This window comes from Sceloporus occidentalis, unplaced genomic scaffold (genome assembly GCF_023333645.1).
Source record: "Sceloporus occidentalis isolate IW3139 unplaced genomic scaffold, rSceOcc1.0.p SCAF_10, whole genome shotgun sequence".
Taxonomy (NCBI): domain Eukaryota; kingdom Metazoa; phylum Chordata; class Lepidosauria; order Squamata; family Phrynosomatidae; genus Sceloporus; species Sceloporus occidentalis.
This window is the reverse complement of record NW_028316990.1, coordinates 34510239-34531293: the sequence shown is the minus strand read 5'-3', so window position 1 is coordinate 34531293 and position 21055 is coordinate 34510239. Positions and strand designations below refer to the sequence as shown.

General features: G+C 43.2%; 2 protein-coding genes across 7 annotated transcripts in view; one reads left to right on the top strand and one right to left on the bottom strand.

The window, feature by feature from the left end:
* NATD1 (N-acetyltransferase domain containing 1) overlaps positions 1-21055 on the top strand; it is a 159354-nt gene that overhangs the window by 18834 nt on the left and 119465 nt on the right. The gene's annotated exons all lie outside the window — the stretch shown is intronic.
* Positions 1915-21055, bottom strand: part of LOC149306437 (ATP-sensitive inward rectifier potassium channel 12) — a 29120-nt gene continuing 9979 nt past the window's right edge. For 2 of the 4 annotated variants that reach the window (XM_089540116.1, XM_089540117.1), the window contains exon 2: positions 1915-6830. In XM_089540116.1, the coding sequence (XP_089396242.1) occupies positions 5381-6685 (1305 nt within the window). In that variant the 5' untranslated portion in view covers positions 6686-6830 and the 3' untranslated portion in view covers positions 1915-5380. The remainder of the gene's footprint in view (positions 6831-21055) is intronic. The other 2 variants (XR_016282468.1, XR_016282469.1) reach the window with 2 other exon arrangements.

The following is a 21055-nucleotide window of genomic DNA, read 5'->3' as shown; positions in this document are numbered from 1 at the left end:
GACAGTCACTCAGCTGAAGGTGGATAGCTTGGAAGTTTCCGTTCAAGAGCTTGTATAAGAACCCCTTCATCTTTCATCTCGTTCTTAGAAACAGGAGCCGGAATCCTGTATTAGCTGCTTAGTTAAATATACTTTGTTGAGTAACATCTCCTGTCCCATTCTCCAAATCTGATGGAAATGTCATGCGCCTGTGCTCCGATCATTGGCAGAATGGCCTTGTTTTGCCCGATGCGGCAAATGCCTGGCAAAATAGGTTTGTTGGGGATAGTTATAATTATGGCAAGAGTGAGCATGGGCACACATGCATACTAATGTGTGGTGCACAATGCACGTCGTGAACAATGTGCAATGCATATCCTTGTGTTGCACATTTGGTATCAATTGCATAACATTACCATTCAACATAAGAGTTATATAGCACAGTTAACGCCTAACTCTGAATGCGAAGATCTACCCTATGCAACCCTGATGTAAGATCTTGGCTGTTAATTCTGTTGTATTTTTATTTATTTTGCCCCTATGTCAGTGGTCCTGGGTGAGGTAGGGGTGTCTCTGCCTGCCGTAGTTCAGAAATGAGACTTTCTCAATGCAACCACACTCAACACTTGTTTAGCTTGGCCTTCAGACAGTACCAACCGACTCAGCACAAATCAGATTATTCTGGCTCAAAACCCTTCATAAATCGTTTTGACCCATGGTGGGTGTTTGGCCATGTAAGCAACCCCGATAGACGTTCGCAGCATGGTGTGCTTAGTAAGAACAGAGAAGTAGCCCCTTGCCAGAAACTGTTTGTTGTGACGAATATGACACCTTTTGGTCTTGCTCCAGAGTGAAAGGGAAATTTGCAGTTGCTGTGGCTCCTTGTGTCCATGGAAAAGCTTGAGATGCATCTCCTCCCATTGCTTACTCTTGGCTTCCAGAGCTGCCTGTGCCATGGGTCTACCCTTAACCTTTCAAGAATCTTTTTCTTGCTTGACCTTTCATAAGCAGTGAATTCCAAGGCACCTTCCTTATCTTTAATAAGACAGAAAAAATACATTTTAAAGCTACTGCTCTTTCTTTCTTTTTCCGTGACTTCTGATGGAAGTTCAAACAAGATTCGTTTCTCATTTATTTTTCTAAGGACTCCAGAGAGAGAGAAAAGAAAAAAGGGGGAAGATCAGAGTTGGGTTAGAAAAAACAGTCAGCCCTCTGTATCCACGGATTCTGCATCCACAGATTCAGCCATCTGCGGCTTGAAAATATCCACGCACACCTAAAAAAAATCCAAAATGCAAACCTTGATTTTTCTATTTTATGCAAGGGACACCACTTTACTATGTATTTAATGGAACTTGAGCATCCATGGATTTTGGATCCATGGGGCGCTCTGGAACCAAATCCTGGCAGATATCAAGGGACCACTGTATCTTTTATTTAGGGCTTTAAGGTTGCATCCAAATTTTGCAACACTATTGAGCAGCATGGGAAAAGAGTCCTGTACCTCATTGGATGCATGGACCCTTTGGACAGTGCAGATGTGACAGATTTAACATGTACTTTGCTGTATCAATGTGTGTGTACTTACATGGATTTAGAGTGCAACTGTGTTTGCAATATTCAACTATAGCTGGCCCTATAGAACCCAGAAAGATGTATATCAACCTGGTCATTTTTGTTGTAAGAAGGGAAACCGAAAGACAACACAACAGAAGATGCTCTGCTTGTTTGATTTTGGAATAGTTGGCTGCTAAAAGCACAGGAGCAAGAGGAAGAGGAAAAGGTGGCAGCCCTTATAACTGTTATTTGGTAATAACAGAGTGCCTTCTTAGGTTGTTTCCCTGGCGGATCGCTGGAGAAATGAGCCACTCTAACACTCAGAGGTAGGCCAAAATATATATATGTATATATAAGTATGTATATATTATTATACAATATATAACAGCACATTCAGTTTCTAGAGCTATACATTTGTATGTAACATTATTCTCCATAGCTAGGTGTTAATCTCCCGGAAAGAGATTATGGCGCAGGACTAAGAAGAAGGTCAAAGATATTGTCATTTGCTATTTCGGCATGGCCTACCTACAAATTATTTCATGGTGATCTATGCAAGTCGTCTTTAAAAAATACATATGTATATATTCTTCTAGTCTCTGAGACTGGACTGTACAATTATATAATATGGTTTAAAAAGCAATAATTACTTCAAAGAATCTTTTTCTTTACTTTTTTACAAATATTTACTGTGATATACATTTAGAAATTAATTTCCAGAGGTACACTTTTTCCTCCCCTTCCAAAAACCCCCGCAAACAACCATCACTTTCACTTTTTAAAAAACCCACACATACAACCGACATTATCAGCTTTTAAAATAAATAAATAACATAATTAATAAATTAGATTTGATTCCACCTCGGGATCTTAAGCAGTCCATTGGGTGAACAGAAGAACATTTAAAAGGATTCCAAGTATAAAGGCCTATATAAGAGGCTTATATAAGTATGGGTAGGTTGGATGGATAGCTTGCAAAAATATTATTTTTGGACTGCAGCTTCCAGTATCCCCCAATATCTGGGGGATTCTGGGAGCTGTGGTCCAAAAAGGAATTTTTCCAAGCCCTGGTTGAATGTGGATTCGCCGTATTTTGCTAGATGAACCCATACATAGTACAAGAGCATTAAATGTGAATAGATCGTGGTGCATTTAGATTAATTTCTAAGTACTTTATCTATTCAGCTTGTCCTAATAGGTCACTTTTGGGTATGTGTAGATTGAAACAGGTTTAATGGCAGCATCCTCAAGGGATTCGATGAGCAGTAATTCTATGTAAAAAATATTATGGATTTTGGATCTTCCGCATTGCCAAGGATCTGTGTTTCTGGAACAAGGAAGAGGCAAACAAAGGCCTTGAGATCCATTGCACCAAAGCAATAATAGACAATGCGTGTGACATTTAACAATTTATTCATTTATTTTTCATCCTGTGCCTGTAACAGCGACTTTGGCCTATCGGCCTCTGCGGCTTATCTCTCCATGCTGAGAAAACCTCTCTAGAGGCTGGTTTTTGCAGACTGCTGTGTTGTTAAAGGCACAGGAGCAGACCCGGATAGTTTCCCTCCCCCATCAGTTGGCAACCTTAGGACACGCAAGACTAGGATCTAATTTTAGACAGGGTTCTTTTTCCCCCTTCCTCTCTTCTCTTTGCAAGCTGTCACGAACATCTGATGTCCTTCAACTCTCACCACTCTTTGCTCCTGGGCAAATCTAGCCAATGTGAATCCATCCCCCCCATACTTTTTTGTTTCTTTCTTTTTCCAATAACAGATAGTAGCCGGGGTGAGGAGAAGGCGATCGATATTTGCTTGCAATATGTGCCACGCGAGCTGCGTTTATTGCTTATGATCCGCTCGGTGGTTTGGTCACACGCTTTCCTCCAGATGGATGGGCGTGTGACACCCACTAAGGCTGGGGAAGAGGAAGAAGAACAGAGTGTTACTCGGAAGTTGCACAGAGGAGATGAAATAGGGAGCAGGAAGGAGGTGGTGGGGAGAAAAGACAGATCTCCACAGTATGGCTTTTGGCGCATTTTAAAAAGTGAACACTTCACATCTCTTTCATTCTCTTTCGCTCTCTCCCCTAAGGCACATCCCCACTGGAGCCTGGTAAATTAAGATACGCAGGGGAAAATAATATTATTCAGTTATATTTTCTTGGCATCTCTTCTTTCTGTCTTTTGATCAGAATATCCAACTGCAATTGAGGATGCGCTGGAGAAAGGGGCGTGCAAGAGCAAAGTTTGGAAAAGTTGCCTGTTGGGGACACTTCCCAGACCCCAAACCAGGGCCTATGCTGGCAGGGGGGCGGATTCTGGAAATCTCTCCAAGTAACTACTTACTATCCAACATTTCATATATGAAAATTGCTAGGTGTTTCTGGTCAGTTAGAGATCCTGCATTGGACACATGGCCCCAATATTGTAGCTTTGCACCATCTCCTGGAAATCTCTCCAAGTAACTACTTACTATCCAACATTTCATATATGAAAATTGCTAGGTGTGTCTGGTCAGTTAGAGATCCTGCATTGGACACATGGCCCCAATATTGTAGCTTTGCACCATCTCCTGGAAATCTCTCCAAGTAACTACTTACTATCCAACATTTCATATATGAAAATTGCTAGGTGTGTCTGGTCAATCAGAGATCCTGCATTGGAGGCATGGATACAATATCATGGCTTTGCACCATCTCTTGATCTGACCCCTAAAATCCACCTTAAAAGCCAGTCAGCATGATCCTCCTCCTCACCAGTTACTACAATAGTAGCACCATTGCTTGTTGGTGGTGTGTGTGTGTGTGTGTGTGTGTCATACTCCTTCAGCGACACGTTTACCAACACCACGCTCCATCATTCAGGATGGCCGACTGGCTTTTAAGGTGGGTTTTAGGGGCATCTGCAGTTGTGGCAATGGTGTCACAGTTGCAAGTGCAACCATGAAGAATTACCAGGTCATAAATCTAACTTATGGCATCAGAACAGCCTATCACAGTTGCTTATGGCATCAGAACGGCTCTATTCGACATGGCAGAACTTACCTCCAAGCAAACATGGCTTCAGTTGCTATTTCATTCCCCCTGTTTCTGAAGTAATCACATTTTTTAATTATTTTTACAAAGTTTTTTTTTGGTAAACAGTCTTCCAAATGGGAAGTTGGACAAAAAAAATTAAAAACAAGCTCACCTTTACCTGTCGCCCAAATGAAAAAGACTCCTATAGGTTGTAGGACTCAAGTGTTGATCTAGTGCAACAGAATCACTTGTCTTGGCAGTATATCTATATTTATATTGTTATATATAAGATAATTTGTTCAGTTCTTCTTATAAAAAAGAAACACGCCATTGGTTTTGCTTTCCTGATACTTCTCTCCCTTTTGAGCCTTTATAGCGCCTTGCTTTTTTTCTTTTATTAAAAAATTACCCTCATTATCATGAAAGAAAAAGGGAGACTGGATTTTTAACCCCCACTTGCATGCCATAGTATTCCTGCCCAAAGTGGGGTTTGCTTTGCTTCAAGAGTATGGTGCCGCCATATTGAAATCTGCCTTGCAGTACATTCTAGAAATACCTTTATTAGCACTGGATGTTCACAAGACTTTGAGGTTTGGCAATGGGTTCTCAGCCCACGCCATTCAGTGGTTATTGCAATGACATTTCTTTTCTTTTAAAAAAATAACAAAACAAAACACACCCTACAAACCACACTAATTTCTCAGGCATTCCTATGGCACTTGCATTGTTCTGCATAATTCGGGCTGGATTTGTTTGTTTGTCTGATTTAGTGCAGGGAAGAGACCAGAGAGGGGGAAAATGCCCTTGAGGTCAGTTTGAGGGTCCTGGGTCATATTTCTGATTCTCTTCTGTAAGACCTCTGATCCAGAGCAACAGTAGCCTGAAGCCGATCAAATTCAGGTTGGTTATCTGAACCCGGATCGTCCAAAGCTCTGCTGTCGTCGTCTTCCTCTTCCTCCTCTTCCTCCTCCTCATCGCGGCTTATGAAGGCAAGCTCATTCTCGTAACAGAAGGAATTGGTGCCTGGGAGGAGGAACTTGTTTTCCAGCAAGTCCTTGGCACTGCAACAGGGAGTTGACGGGACTTCGTAGGTCTTGTGGAAGTGGGAATAGTCCACTTTGTATTGACATTTCTCCTCAAACAAGACCGGCTCAAAGCGGTGGCCCCAGAGGATCTCGCTGGACAAGTAGGAGCTCCGCGCTTGCGTCGTCATGGCGGTGGCTTCCACCATTCCTTCCAGGATGACCACAATCTCAAAATCATCCGTTTCCAAATCCTGCCGGCTAATCCCAAAGAGCGGGCTGTCTTCGTTGATCTCGTGGAGGATCGTGAGCGGGGAGACCAAGAAAATACGGTCCAGGCCTTTGTCAAAGCCGACGTCGATGTCTATTTGGTCGAGCGGGATGTACTCTCCCTCTTCGGTGATGCGGGACTTAATGAGCTGAGCTCTGACATGAGCTTCCACGATGTGGCTCTTGCGCAGGTTACCCACTCGCCACATCAGGCAAAGTTTGCCGTCCCTCATGGCTATGACGGCATGGTGGCTGAAAAGTAAGGTTTCAGCCCTCTTCTTGGGCCTAGCCATTTTTGCCATGATTGCCCCAATCATGAAAGAGTCAATTATACACCCCACAATGGACTGGAGGACCACCATGAAGACAGCAAGTGGGCACTCTTCCGTTACGCAACGGAATCCGTAACCAATCGTCGTCTGAGTCTCAATAGAGAACAAGAAAGCAGCCACAAAGCCATTCACTTGAAGGAGGCAAGGTGTGAATGTTTCATCCTTAGTTGGCTTCTCTATGTCACCATGGACAATGGCTATTACCCAAAATATAAGACCAAACAACAACCAGGACACCAGAAAGGCAAGTGAGAAGAGCAGCAACATATATCTCCAGCGGATGTCCACACAAGTGGTGAACATGTCCGCAATATACCTCTGGGGTTTATCGTCCATGTTGGTGAACTCCACGTTGCACTGGCCATTCTTCTTAACAAACCGGTTCCGGCATTTCCTCCTTGTGTGGATCTTACCGTTGCCAAAGCCATTGACTCCAGGCATGGTGGTCAAAGTCAACCCGTCTTCCTCAGAGGATACTATGCTGTATGGATTGACTCGGACTGTACTCATCCCTGAGGCAAGGAGCAGTGTGGAGTTGGAAAGTCCCTGGATTCCTTTAGGATCTCACCTTTCCCCTCCTTCAAATAGTACTACTGGGAGAAAATGATCTTCAGATTCTGAAGCAATGCAGCCAGATAGAATCCAATGAGAATCTCTGTAAGAAGAAAACACAGATACAAGGATTATCTCTCCAAAAAGGGAGAGGAGGAAGTGGAGAAAAGGGAATAGGTTCCAGGAACTATATTTGGAGAGAAAAGGAAAACCAAATACTGTGATGGATATATCATATATCAAATAAGGAAAGTTTCACGTGCATTTTCAGGAAAAGAACCGAATATGTACTGGGTACAGCATTATACACATATACACACAGCTGTTACACCTGAGAAAGGACACGGAGTCTACAAAAGCTTATGCAACAACTTCTTTTGCACAATCTCAAAGGTGCTACAAGATTCCTTTGCATACTGATTCTTTTGCATACAGTTATTGAGGACATCAAATGGTACATGGCATGAATGCGTGCAGACCAGGCTATGGCAGGGAGAGGAAATGGAAAAGTTTGTGACATGGCGAGGTCCGTAAGTCCACCAGATGAGCATTAGGCACCTTTTGGAAGCCACAGGGCTCAGTGATGTGCATCGGAGCTGGGCGATCTGGGCATGTTTGTTGTTCTGTATCTCTCTGCTAGACTAGTCAATAGAGTCAATGCCTGTAATCACTGCCAGGGCCTCGGGGAAGAAATGTAACCAAAACATCCTTGCGGTCACATTGAAGGGCTGTGTGTTGGCTGGCGCTGCAAAAGCAGCACATCACAGCAAGGCAAAGCCACATCAGTGTCAAACTGCATTAATTAATGTAACACACATACACATATATTTCTTTTAGTCAATGACCAGTTAAATTGTAAGAGCTGTTCACCATTAGTCTGCACAAGAAGGTGAATGGAGCCTCCTTCTTTGGAGGTCTTCAAACAGAGGTTGAATGGGCATCTCTTAGGCATACTTTAGTTGTGTATTCCTGCATGGCAGGGGGTGGACTAGCTGTCCCTTGGGGTCCTTTAAAACTCATGATTTTATCAAACACACCTGGAAGATCCTTTAAGCCTCTGCAGGATTTTCTTAACTCTCTTCGCCGCCGCCACAGCAGGCATTTCTCCATCCGGAGATTTGGCCAGGAAAAAGGGAGAGCACAGGAGAGCTTTAATTGAATTTCTAGCTTAGCCCAAGAAGACCCTGTAATCTCTTTATATACAACCTCTTGTCAATTTCCTTCTGTCCTTCTGCTGTCTCTGGTGATAGAGCTTAAATGGGAAGGGTTTCTGGATTCCCTCCACAATAGCGGCTGCTGGTGGAGTAGGTTTCAGTATGAACTTTAAAAGACCTATCCACGGTTCTGAATCCTAGGTCCAAAACACACTGCTAGGGAATCCTGGGAATTGTAGTTTATTGTGGCACCAGAGCTCTTTGACAGACACACAACTGCAGTTCCTAGAATTCCCTAGCATTGAGCCAGGGCAGCTAAAGTGGTCTCAAAGTGGATTATTTTTGAAGTGTGTTTTGCCATGTTGGTTGGCTTGTAGTCTGAATTTTAAAGGACTAACTCAAGATGCAGAATATATTTTGGGTGGAGGATTCTGCCCCTTGGGTAGAACCTTTAAACATTCAAAAAAGCCAAAACATGGAATAGATTGTGGAGGTGAAGGCTTTCAAGGCCGGCATCCATATTTTTTGTGGGTTTTTTGGGGCTACGTGGCCATGTTCTAGAAGAGTTTATTCCTGACATTTCACCAGCATCTGTGGCTGGCATCTTCAGAGAACTTTCTAGGTGTGATTTTTCTTCTAGGTGTGGTTTTAGTCCACAGTTCTCGAAGAAATTTAGGGGCAAGAAAATTTCACTGGAGGACATACTTTGTATCTGGGGAAACCATTGCCCCTCTTCCTCCTCTTGTCCTGCTTCTGACCTGTACCTAGATCTGGAATTTATTCCTGTCTGGGTGGAGGAGACTATTTTTCTTTATTTAAACCAAGCCAAAACATTTGCTAAAGAGAAGAAGGAAGAAGCAATAGCAGTCATGATGGCAGACAGAGGGAGGGAGAAATAGGGGGGAATTTAATGAGCTCCAACCAAGTGGAGAGTCTTTATCTGATGAGTTTATGACTTAAAGGGGAAGGACTTACGTAACTTGGGGTGGTTGTCGTTTCCCCCCTGGAGGGATCATCAGGCTACCGGGTCATTAATCCTTCCTAATTCACTGCCCTTGGGGACCTTCCACGGAAAGCACCAGGCAACAGAAATTGCAATCAGCTTCAAGGCTGGCTTTGGCTTGGGGACTAGAGAGGCACTGGGTTGGCATCAGGGCACAGGTGGGTGCTGGGTGGGCAGGAACCTACCTGCCCTTTCGGTAAATGGCTGGTGTTGGCTCTGAAAGAGGAAACCCATGCGAGGAGGTAAAGAAAGAAAGATCGATTTCAAGATTTACATTTACAGTCAGCCCTCTGTATCCACGGATTTTTTTATCCACGGATTCAAGCACCCATGACTTGAAAATATTATACACACACACACACACACACACTCCAAAAGGCTTGATTTTGCCATTTTATATAAGGGTCACCATTTTACTATCCATTGTATTTAATGGGACTTGAGCATCCACCAGTTTTGGTATCCACAGAGGACACTGGAACCAAACGTCAGCAGATACCAAGGGCCCACTGTACAAGCATTGTTAACTATCATGTAAAGACAGAGCTCCAAGGTGTTCCCTTTTGGACTACAACTCCCTCACCTTACCAGCCATCCCAGAGCCCCATGCACCTCCCAGAGTCCTAGTCCAACACTCAAACCACTACACCACACTGCCTCTCTTTTTTTGTAGAGCTGCCTCTACCTGAATTGTTGGTCGGATTGGGCAGGACAAAATGGTGTGGCATAGTGGGCTATGACTCTGGAAACCAGGGTTTGATTCCCAGTTTGGCCATGAAACCCGGTGGGTGACCTTGGGCAAGTCATACTCTCTCAGCCTCAGGGAAAGGCAATGACAAATTTCCTCTGAATAAATCTTGCAAAGAAAACCCCGTGATAGGTTCGCCTTAGGGTTGGCATAAATTGGAAACCGCTTGTAGGCATACAACAACAACAAAATAGGAACTTTCTCTCTCTCTCTCTCTCTCTGACTACAGTCATTCCTCTTTGTGCTTGGAGGACAGAATAATCTTATCACACAAATGCACACTACTAGCAATCATGCTTTCCTCCTTCTGAATAAAGTCCCGCTCAATTTTATTCTGAGCACAGAGTCATTTGCAATTCTTCAGCGGGTTTAGGAAAGAACGATTATTGTGAAGGTACAGGGTTATGAATGGCTAGTGGGAGAGGGTTTGGACTTTTAAACCTTGCATATTGTGCAGGCAGGCAGAAGGCTATAGAGATGGGACCCATGGCTTCATCATATCAATAACTCCTAGCTGCTGTCGATTCTTTGCTAAAAACGCTGACTGTTCCTAAGCACTGTCGTTACGTAATTCTTTTTTAAGCCTCCTGCGTCATGCACAACATTAAAGCATGTGACCATATCCCTATCAATGTTCCCCTAGCCGTCGGGCATCTCCGGAGGCTAATAACTTTGAAACAGGGATAAACAAGAGTGCATTCGGTGAGGTCTCCTCCTCTACACAGGCTCCTATCACTAGATCAGAAACTAACTCAAGAGATTAGGGAATGAGGAAAAACTAGGAAACCATTGCTGGTGACTCCAGTTTGCTTGCAAAAGTATCCCATCGATCAAACGTATTAATCTTCTCATTCAGACAGACTCTCTCTCTCTCTCTCTCTCTCTCTCTCTTTCTTTCCTATCCTTTCCAGTTCTGGACATTTCTAGTTCTGGACAGTCTTGAAGGTGACATCAATATCATAAATTTGAGTTGGTTTGACTGCAATGGTTTATCTATTTTCCAATTAGTTGCCAACAAGCCTCATGATTCAGGTTCTTCAGGCGACAAATTTCGCAAATGAAATCTTTGGAATCCAGAGTTTGGGCTGTGAATTTTGCAGTGTGACCAAACCGAAGCATCATACCCCAAAAGCATGCATTAAATCTTATTATTTATTGCACAGCAGCATAGTATCAGAGTTAGAAGGGATACCTGAGGGCTATCCAGTCTGAACCCTTTTCAGTGCCAGAATCCACTGCTCGGTACCCCTGAGAGATAGACATCCAACCTCTCCAAAGTAGACAAATTCATCCCCTTCGAATTCATGTATTCCACTGTTGAAAATCTTTCCCCATATTTATCTCAAGCCATTTACCTAAAGCAAAATAGGTTCCCAGAGCAGCTTTGCTAAGATTAGTAAGAAGACTTGATTCCTCTCCCTGTTTTCCCCAGGTGTACAATCCAAAAGACAGAACACAAAAGGTAAGAAGGATAAGGAAAGGGGGAGCCCAGATCCAAGTTCTTATTTCTTATAATTATCAGCTGGAAACAGCCCAAGCAGAGGAAGGGTCAAAAGTCACCAGTGTCTCGGAAAAGCAGATGAAATAACGGTTTTCTTTTCTTCTTCACTGCAATCTGGAACTCTAGTTAGTGACCCACTGCCAGACCCAGTTCCCATTGAATCGCAGGGAGGTGAAGGTGACAGTAAGATCATGGTCTCCTCCTCGATCACACAAACATGGACTAAGACATGCTGATGCTCTAAGTTATATCAGGTATATGTATTAGAAAAGGCATTAAAATGTGAACTATTCGGTTACATAAAACTGGAAATTTAGCAAATCTGTTGACATTTCATGGCCCCTTACAAACATTCTGAGGCCCTAAAATATAGCATAGTTTGCTTATGTGTGAATCGGGCACCACTCAAGCCAAAGTTGTTGTTGTGTGCCTTTGAGTCATTTCTGATGTATGGTGACCCTATTATGGGGTTTTCTTGGCAAGATTTGTTCAGAGGGGATTTGACCTTTGTCTTCCTCAGAGAGAATGTGACTTGCCCAAGGCAAGTGCGTTTGCCATTGCTATCCTCTGAGACTGAGAGCGTGACACTTGCCCAGGGTCACCCAGTGGGCTTCCATGCATGAGCAGGATTTGAACCCCGATCTCCACTCTCTTGTTTTTACTGCAATGCAATGCAGAATATTCCAACTTAGTTGTTGTCAACATGTATTGTGGGAAGGGGGAGAATAGTAGTGGAAAGGCAGGATATAAACATTTTTTAAAATGAAATAAATGGGTGAGATAAGCCTTACACAAAAGGCAATGGATCTAGAAAAGAGTGTTAACACAACAAATTGCTGGTTTAGAGAGAGAAAGAATACCAACGGAAATGTTGCAACCTCTTGGTCTTTCTAGTGGCTGATAGAGTTTGTTTGTGTGAATAAGGACAAGTAACAAAGAAATCTGGCATTGCATCAGATGTGCTGCCTTTTATTAAGATGGCTGCTGTCAGCAGGTAGCTTCAGACCTGCCGCTTCCAATTTAAAATTACTCTCTGCTCGATTGCAAATGTAATTTGCAGTCCGCACAACTGGCAAGAAGCCCATTCTCACCACGGGAACTTAGAGAAAGCTTGGCCCAGGGAAATTGCTTCACTGGATGTGCAAAGTACAATGCATTGCTGCATACCCTCCGACATTTCACAAATGAACATTTGGAAAAGCATGCCCAAGCCACATTAATATGTGGTCAAGATGGCGAAGGTTATTAATGAAGAATTCAAATCTGGAGAGTCTGCAGCAGTTTGCTTTTACCTGAGTTTACTGGGAGGGACAAGACTTTGCTGCTCCTTTTCTCCCTGTCCCTGGCGTTCAACTGAATGTATACTACTTTTGCACTTTGAACTCAGTTTGTAGCAATTGAAGTAAACTTAGAGGAGAATCTGCTCTGATGTTTAATTGGAATTTTAAAAAACTATCCAAGGCACTGAACTTCGGATAGCGCTCTTAAAGTTCAAGAGACAGTGTGATGCTTTGGGTGTTAGACTAGGACACTGGGAGACGAAGGTTCAAATCCCCACTTGGCCATGGGAACCTACTGGGTAAGTCACACCCTCTCAGCCTCTGAACAAATTCTGCCAAGAAAGCCCTGTGATAGGATCACTATAGGGTCACCATAAGTCAGAAATGACTTGAAGGCACACAGCAGCAACTTAAATTTCAAGCTTAAAGCATAGAGCACTGCTCCATTGTTGTATCAGTTCATGCCTTTCTCTCTCTTTCTACCACCCTTTTTTCTCTCACTCTTTTTGATACCACTCTGTTCATCTTTCTGTCAGTCTCTCCCTTTCCTCATCCATTGCATCTATTTGGCTACTAGGGGAGGGACAGATCCTTCTTGCAGTGGCTTAACAACTGATAGCTTTCAGAGGGCTTTTCCAAGTCTGGCCAGAAGCTACAGTTACAGGTTGGCCATCCTTGACACAGATTTCAACCACGCTTTTGAAAGCCCAAACATCAGAGAGTTCCTACTTTTAAGAAACATAACCAGGAGTAGCCACACTGACCATATAGCAAAGTACAATGACATCCAAAATCCACCAAACAGTGATAACTTTATTTGGCCAACCAACATATCACAAGCTATCAAAGCTCCGTTGGCTTCTTCATCCAGTAAAAGTGTTAAAAATCACATAGGAGGAAAAGTACCTTTTTGGTATTGCTAATGGGATTTAAATTTTATTTCCTCGACTTTAAAAATGCTTTGTCTCCTAGTACCATATGGCCAAAAGGAGAAGTGACCTTCCTGCATTGATATCTCTCCATATCATCTCAACTCAGAACAACACCAGCAACATTTTGGCAAAATGCACCATGACTAACATCATCAATGTTTCCCCTCTTGTATGAATTTTAATATCTTTGCCTGATGAAACCAGTGGAGCTTTGAAAGCTTGCATCCTGTATTTTGTGCATTTTGGTTGGTCCAACAAAGGTATCACTGTTGGGTGGATTTTGGATTTTATTGTACTTTGTCCAGCATGAGGCTTTCGTGGCTGAGCTCCCAGGGCTGCACAGCATCTCCAAAGAAATGTACTTTAAATACTGAGAGATGCAAATGATTCTAGCTGAGCAGTGGCTAATAGCTACAAAAGGGAAGTGTGAAGGGGAAAAACCATCCCTCTTACTTCATTAAAAGGCACCCTGAGAGGAGAGGTAGATTAGCTGATCATACTCAAGTAGCCAAGGAGAGAAAGAAAGAGTCATCACTCATGATGCTCAAGATGAGGGCATTCCAGGCAACGATTTTTGCTGCAAGTGCTCATAACAATACTTTTATTGTGAATTATGGCTGGACCTTGCAGCTAAGGGGCATTTCATCTGTGATATAAGCCTGCTTGAGCTCGGTCTCGTGAAATAGCCCACAGTGCCATGCTCTCACTTCCCAGAACCATGGTATAAAGCGGGAAGAGATTGTGTGGCTGCCTACATATTACTGAAAGGGAGGGAATGCATTGCCAAAAGGAGGACAAAAGATAACACCAAGGATCTATCCACACTATCCAGTTATAGTATTTTGATCCCACTCTAGCTTCCATGGGCTCTATTCTATGGACTCCTGGTATTTGTAGTTTGGTGAGGTACTTAGAATTCGCTGACAGAGAGCTCTAGTGGTTTAATTCAGGGGAGCGCAGTAGGACAATCTGCACACTCCATCAACAGATCCCAGGATTTTGTAGGATGGAGCCATGGCAGTTAAAATGCTATCCAATTGCTGGAATTGCACAGTATGGATACTAGTTGTTACATATCTTAATTTATCATGTATCCATGCAACTATAGAAACAATCACTGTAATTTTAACAGAAAAGCAATACATCGCTCACCAGACAATGAACTTGTGCATCAGCTTAATCTGCTGTTCAGTTTGCAAGTGTCCTCATTCTTGCTATGGAAAGAACTCAAGAACTACTGTATATACTCATGTATAAGTCTAGAAATTTAGGTTACAAAATTGACCTCAAAAAACTTGGTCGACTTATTCATGGGTCAATGTAAGTACTGTATTTTAACACATATATACATATGGTGAAAGGCAAGAGTTTAATCTGCTCTGGAAGCACTGACCCCCTTCTAGTCTCTCATCCATCCAGTCTTTGGTATGAGCACACATAGTTATGTCTGCTGGAATTTTGTAAGTTCTTTGGCATTATTTTCCTTTGCTTCATCCACTTTAGGTCCCCTTCATTGTTATCTTCCTTCCTCTTCTGGCTCTTTCTTCACTGCAGACCCTTTGCTGTTATTTGGGAACAAAGCCCGGAGCAGCTAGACCTGGCCCTGCCTGGGCTTTGGCGGCTGAGAGGATGCCATCCGTTGCTTTGGAGACGGGAGGTCCCTTCTGCCGCCTGATGGCTCCCTTCTGCCGGGACCACGTCAACCTTTCAACTCCAGCTCCTCTGAGCTCTTAGCCACAAATATCCCGAGCATCTTGTTACCTCATTAGCAGAAAGGTTAAAGCAGAAAGCAAGGCTCCCTGCAGTGCTGATGTGAGGGAGGCTCTTGCAGGCCCTGGAGCTGAGCGACCTTGCATGGAGGTTTGGGGACAGCTTACACGCACAGCCATACGGGCAGCAGAACTCGGGGTATTCTCTCCCTCCCACCATCATCTCTCCTTTCGGTGACATGAAAAATGTTTGGCTACAAAAGGTACAGCTGTGTACCTTGGCTGAAGGGAGGCTCACTTTAAACTGGGATGGCAGCTGCATCTGCACAGCAGAAATAATGCAGTTTGGCTACTATGGCTCCATCCTATGGAGTGCTGAGATTTGTCATTTCTCTGTCAGAGAGTTCTGGTGCCACAACAAATGACAAATCTCAGGATTCCATAGCAATCAGCCATGGCAGTTAAAATGGTGTTAAACTGCATTATTTCTCCAGTGCAGATGCAGCCGTAGTGGGACTTCCATTTGGGGTTTGATTAACTAAAGTCCTGGCACAGAACCAAAGTATTTCTTACTTGGTTTTTTTGGGTGCATCATACATCCTTGAACTTGAGAGCTGACCTCTAGCCTCACACACCTACCTTCACACACCTTCCAACATTTCACTAGGACACTTGTGGCCAAGCAACCTCAGAGTAAAGATAAGACTGAAAAAGTTACTATTGAGATAGAACAGACAAGGCAGGAATGGCTGCAGCAGTTTGCTTTAGCCTGAGCCTTCTGGAAAGCAAATGGTTTTGCTCCCTCTCTATCCCATTGCTCCTTTTGCACTTTGAATTCAGTTCACAGTAGCTGAAGTAAGATGAGGGCAAAGGGAGAAAGGAGGAGGAGTGAGAAACTGGGATGTTTTAAAAGCTGCTGAGCACATAGGACAGCAGAGAATTTTAACTGTGACTGTCCCTGACAAACCATGGCTGTTGGAGGGTATGCTATGGTGGGTTGCAGGGTTATGACATGTTGCAGTGTTATAACATATAAGAAATGGGAAGCTGACATCTAGCCACACGTAGCCGCCTTAATTGCCTGCGTCTTTCCTCTCCATTCTCAAAATGAAAAATATTCCTGGGGGCCTTTGGCTTTGTTTCTTCCTAAGAGAAAAGGCTTTGGCCTGTTCTGTTTGTTTTTTAAATGGAGCAAGCAGGTTTCATCTGTGATGCGCTCTAACGTCGGAACAAAGGGTGACACTTAGTATCCTGCAGAGAAGATGCCGGACCATTGGCCCATTCTCAGTGATGCCTCTTCCAAGTGACTGGGTGCGGGAGTGCCATTAGTGTTTGGCAGAAACCCCATGGAGCCTCTCTTTGTGACATCAAGCAATCCCTTTCCTTTGCATCAAAGCAATACCAAATGCCACTTTCCCCTAGCAAATACTGCCTTTAGCAAGAGGACTAGTTTCGTACTAACAAAACTGGGACACGTGTGGCTAAGCAACCTCAGCATGTGGCCAAGATGGCAAAAGTTCTTAATCAGGAAGAATACACAAGCTATTAGAGACTGAAGCAGTTTGCTTTTGCCTGAGTCCATTGAGAAGCCAAGAATGTGCCTGCCACCTCTCCTCTCCCTCACTGAGTTAACTGAGTGAAAACTACTTTTACAGTTTGAATTTGGTTTGCAACATCCTAGAATCAGGCTTAAAATGTCCCCCTGCTTTGACACACCCTATGCAAGACTTTTTTTTCCTTTTTTGCTTTAAGCTACAAGAGTTTTCAAATGCTATTTATAAGTGGCAGACAGGAGGCAGAAAAGACATGCATTTTTAAAAAAGCAAAGTTGTTTTGATAAAAAGAAGAGAAGACACCCTGCTCTCAGTGATATTTGGGCAAGCACCCAAAAGATGAACAGAAGAGGGAGTCTATACAGGAAGATGGAAAATCCTCCTTAGTGACAGTAGGAAGTACTCTGCCTTAATCATTAGAACAAGTGTTTTGAACGCAGAAGTCCCAGGTTCTGTCCCCAGAATCTCCAGGAATAGATAGAAAAGACATTTGAAGATGAAGTAACTTGCTACTTACTTATGACTGATAGAGATCTAGAACTCTTTCACGCTATGCTTTATAGTGCTATGAGTCCACCTTTATTGCTTTAATATGGAATCCTGGGATTTGCAGTTCAGGGAAATTCACAGCCAGGGAGATGTATGACTGTGCTGGAAACCAAGACAGATGGACCTGGATGGAGGGGAGGTGATGATGTGCCCACATGTCATTTCAGGCTTGCTGCAAAGCATTGCAAAATTGGGGAGAATGCTTATATAAAATGGTTTCAGAGGCCTCCTTCTGCAAGCCAGTATAATGTCCAATACTTTGGACTGGCAATAGTTTGCAGCTGGGCATTAAGAAGTGTAACACTCCAACAGGATCCCAGTTTATGTTTGCAAAAAACTAAAAATGACAGATCACTTTCACATCCTCTGTGTGTATTCCACAAAATGATCTGGCTGGCCGCTGTTGGAGACAGAATAATTGGTGTCTTGTATGTTGCCTCCAGATCCTAGGCCTATAGCCAGAATCTCAGATGACGATTGATGGATTGGACAGACAGGAGGCCCAAGAACATAAGAGACTCTATTAATATCCTTGAGATGTTTTGGACTTCAACTCCCAGAAGCATCAACTAGCTTGGCTAATGACCAGGGATTGTGGGAGCTGCAGTCCATAACAGTGCTATTCCAAAGTGCTGATCCATGGACTGGTGTTGGCCCACAAGCCATCAGGTGCCAATCCCTGAAGAGTTTTCTGGAAAGAATAATTGTAGCCAATGGGTACAAATATAGTACTGGCCGCTGGCACACTGGGAGGAAAATACGCTGGTCCACCACATCAGATAGTTTTAAAAAGACTGGTCAAAAAAATCTGGAGAGCCAAAGACTAAGACCCATTGCTTGGTAACAAAAGCATTAGGTGTGATTCTGTATCACATGAGGTCAAGGAACGCTATAGCAATGGAAAGAGGTGTCAACAGGACCTTGGACAGCAAACTACAGGAAATGCTGGCTGAATAAAACCTATGAAATTTATGGGGCTACAAGACTACATGTGACTTGAACGCGCATGCATTCATAAGAATTGTTGAGAAGTAGTGGTAACTGGTCATTGGTTTATGAATCCTCTTTGGGCTGATGCTGAACTACTTGATTCTCAGGGGGTAAAAGGTCTTTCCCATCCTCCATGACCACCTTGTTTTAACTGAAGATACCAAGGATTGAACCAGAGACTTTTCACATGTGAGGTGTGCGCTGAGAAGGCGAAGGCAGGATCCCAGCTCAATCTGTTGGCGACAGTTTGGCCCACAGTTCATGGAGCTGGAAATAGCTCCGATGCCTCTCTGTGCGCTTATGTGTGTGCATGAAGCTTTTCCTTGTTCTCCAAGAGCTCTTCCTTCCTGTCACATTAACAAATGGACAGGCTTCAGCACATCTTCATCTTGTTCTCTCCACTGTCTCGTGACTTTATCACGCAGGCAAAAAAGATGATTTAATAGTGCTATGCTCCCATCAAAATCTCGCAATAATGCGATGCTTTTCACATTGACATCGACATCATTGGTTATGATCCCATGAATAAAGCAGCAAAAGTGTGCCACTTTTTATCCACAAGATTTTCCCATTAATAAAAAGCAGCGTGGTTTTGTGGCTTTATTCACAGGATAATGGCTCAATAATGGTGACATGGTCCAACGTTGTATGAAAAGTATCCCATTAGTGTGAGATTTTGACAGGAGCTTAGCGCTATTATCCCATCTCTTTTGCCCATATGATAAAATCCTATGTGTCAATTCAATCTTGCAAGGGAGAGCCCATGGTACGGTCCTGCCTGGCCTCTACCACTTCATCCTATAGATCAGGTGAATCTTATGCACATTATCCTATGCACACAGAGCTCCCTAGGCATGGAAAGCTAGCATTTTAGAAGTGAAGGGGATAAACTCAGCCTTAGCCTCTGCTAAAATTTTAAAGACAAGGGATGAGACTGCCTAAAAAGGCAAGTGCAAACCCTCCTCTGAAGAAACAGGCCAAGAAGACCCCATGATAGGGTTGCCACAAGTTGGAAGCGGCTTTGAAGGCACACAACAACAAGCAACGACAGCAAGAATTAGGCAAAGTCTTGGCTTTCCCCCACTTACTGAGCATGCATGAACATCAGAACAGAGAGAAAGCGCAAAAGCAGATAAGCCTACTTCACCTGCAACTCCAGCGTGTTGAAAAAATGCATAGATTTGGCCATGGAAATGGAAAATGGAAATTATAAGGAAAGCAGAGGCTGGTGAAAGAAAGAAAAAGTCAACTCTGGATGCATATTGGAAGAAGCCACCAAGTGATCAATGGAAGGTTTAAAAGATTTTTATTCACTTATGCAAGGCTTCCCTGACCTGGTTGTTTCATTTCACATGTTCACATTGGTTGGATAAAAAGTGTGCTGAAGAATGTTGAACCGCGCTTCTTCTTTTTGTGCTATAGGAACCTATCCTTATTCTTTTTGTTACTTTTGACTCCGGTACTATATTTTCCATTAAAGAACACCCAGGGACACATCTACTTTGTTAACGTACGCCTGTAGATTGCAAATTGCAAATAGTCCTTAACAAATGGCACAGTTTTCATGGATTTTCTCACAGCAGGGATAAAAATGGTGAAATGAATCATTCTTGTTGACTAGAGTGAAATGTACTAGGATTTACATCTGTACTTAACTGCTTAGGGCTCCAACATACACAATCTTCCCTTTGTCCGTATTAAAATTCGTCACCTGGGATGATACATCGAAGGCCTGCACTGTATAATTGATCAACAACAATAAAGACAACAGTCGTGACACAACAGCTTGTCACACAGCAAGCGGTGTCAGTAGAATGAAAGACTGGTGGAACAGATCCCAGTGAAACAAGAAAGCTGCTAAGAGTCAAAAGCCCCAGGAGATGCTCAGCCTGAGTCAGAGATGTACCTTCTCTGACTTTAGAAAGGCATTGGCATAATAAAGCATGGCTCTGTGCAAAAATCCCTGCCGCATAGAAAGCTAGATCTTGAGTGAAAGGCTGGAGCACAGGCAGCCATGAACAGGAGGAACTGAAAATTGAAATTCACTTGGCACGTTATCAGAAAAGGGAAATTGGAAGTATAATCCAATGGCAATCCGAACACAATCATGGGGTTTAACATAATTGCGTGATAGACTACCACACGCAATTTTGGGCAATGGGAAATCAGTCTGAACGCAATCATGAGGTTTCACGTTATTGCGTGAGAGGTGATCACATGCAATTTCAGGCAATGGCAAGCTATTTTCGGGTAATGGGAAGTCAGTTCGAATGCAATTCGAATTCATGTAAATTCGCTGAACTAGCGAATTCATGTGAATGAGTTCTGGCCCCATTTTCTTTTCATTCGTAATTAAGAGAAATTCCTCCCGTGTGATAAACTCCATTGTAAAAGGGCTGGATGTAGCTATCCAAGTTGCTGGAACCTTTGATAGGGCATAAGATTCAATACCTTTAATACTTTGTTAATGCTTGAGCTAAAGCCTATAGTGGATCCACCGATCCACTGAACTGGAAGCCACCAGACTCTGGTTAGGGGCACTTACAGGCAGTTTACCTATATACCTATAGTATATACACAAAAATCCACAAGTGATACCTTTATTGGCCAACCAAAATGCACAGTATACTTGTTGCAAGTTTTCGAAGCTCCGTGGGCTTCTTCATCAGGCATGTATATGTACATAGTTTGTTGTGGCACCGGAGCTCTCTGACAGAGAAGACTAAATAGCTCACAAAACTACAAAAATCCCAGAAATCCATAACATTGAGCCATGAGTGTTAAAACGGTGTCAGCCAGCATTATTTCTGCAGTGCAGATGCAGCCTCTGTGAATTCTTTGACATAGCTTCCTAAATCCCTTGCCTTAATGTAACTAAACCTAAAGGTATGCAGATGAAAAAGAGTCTT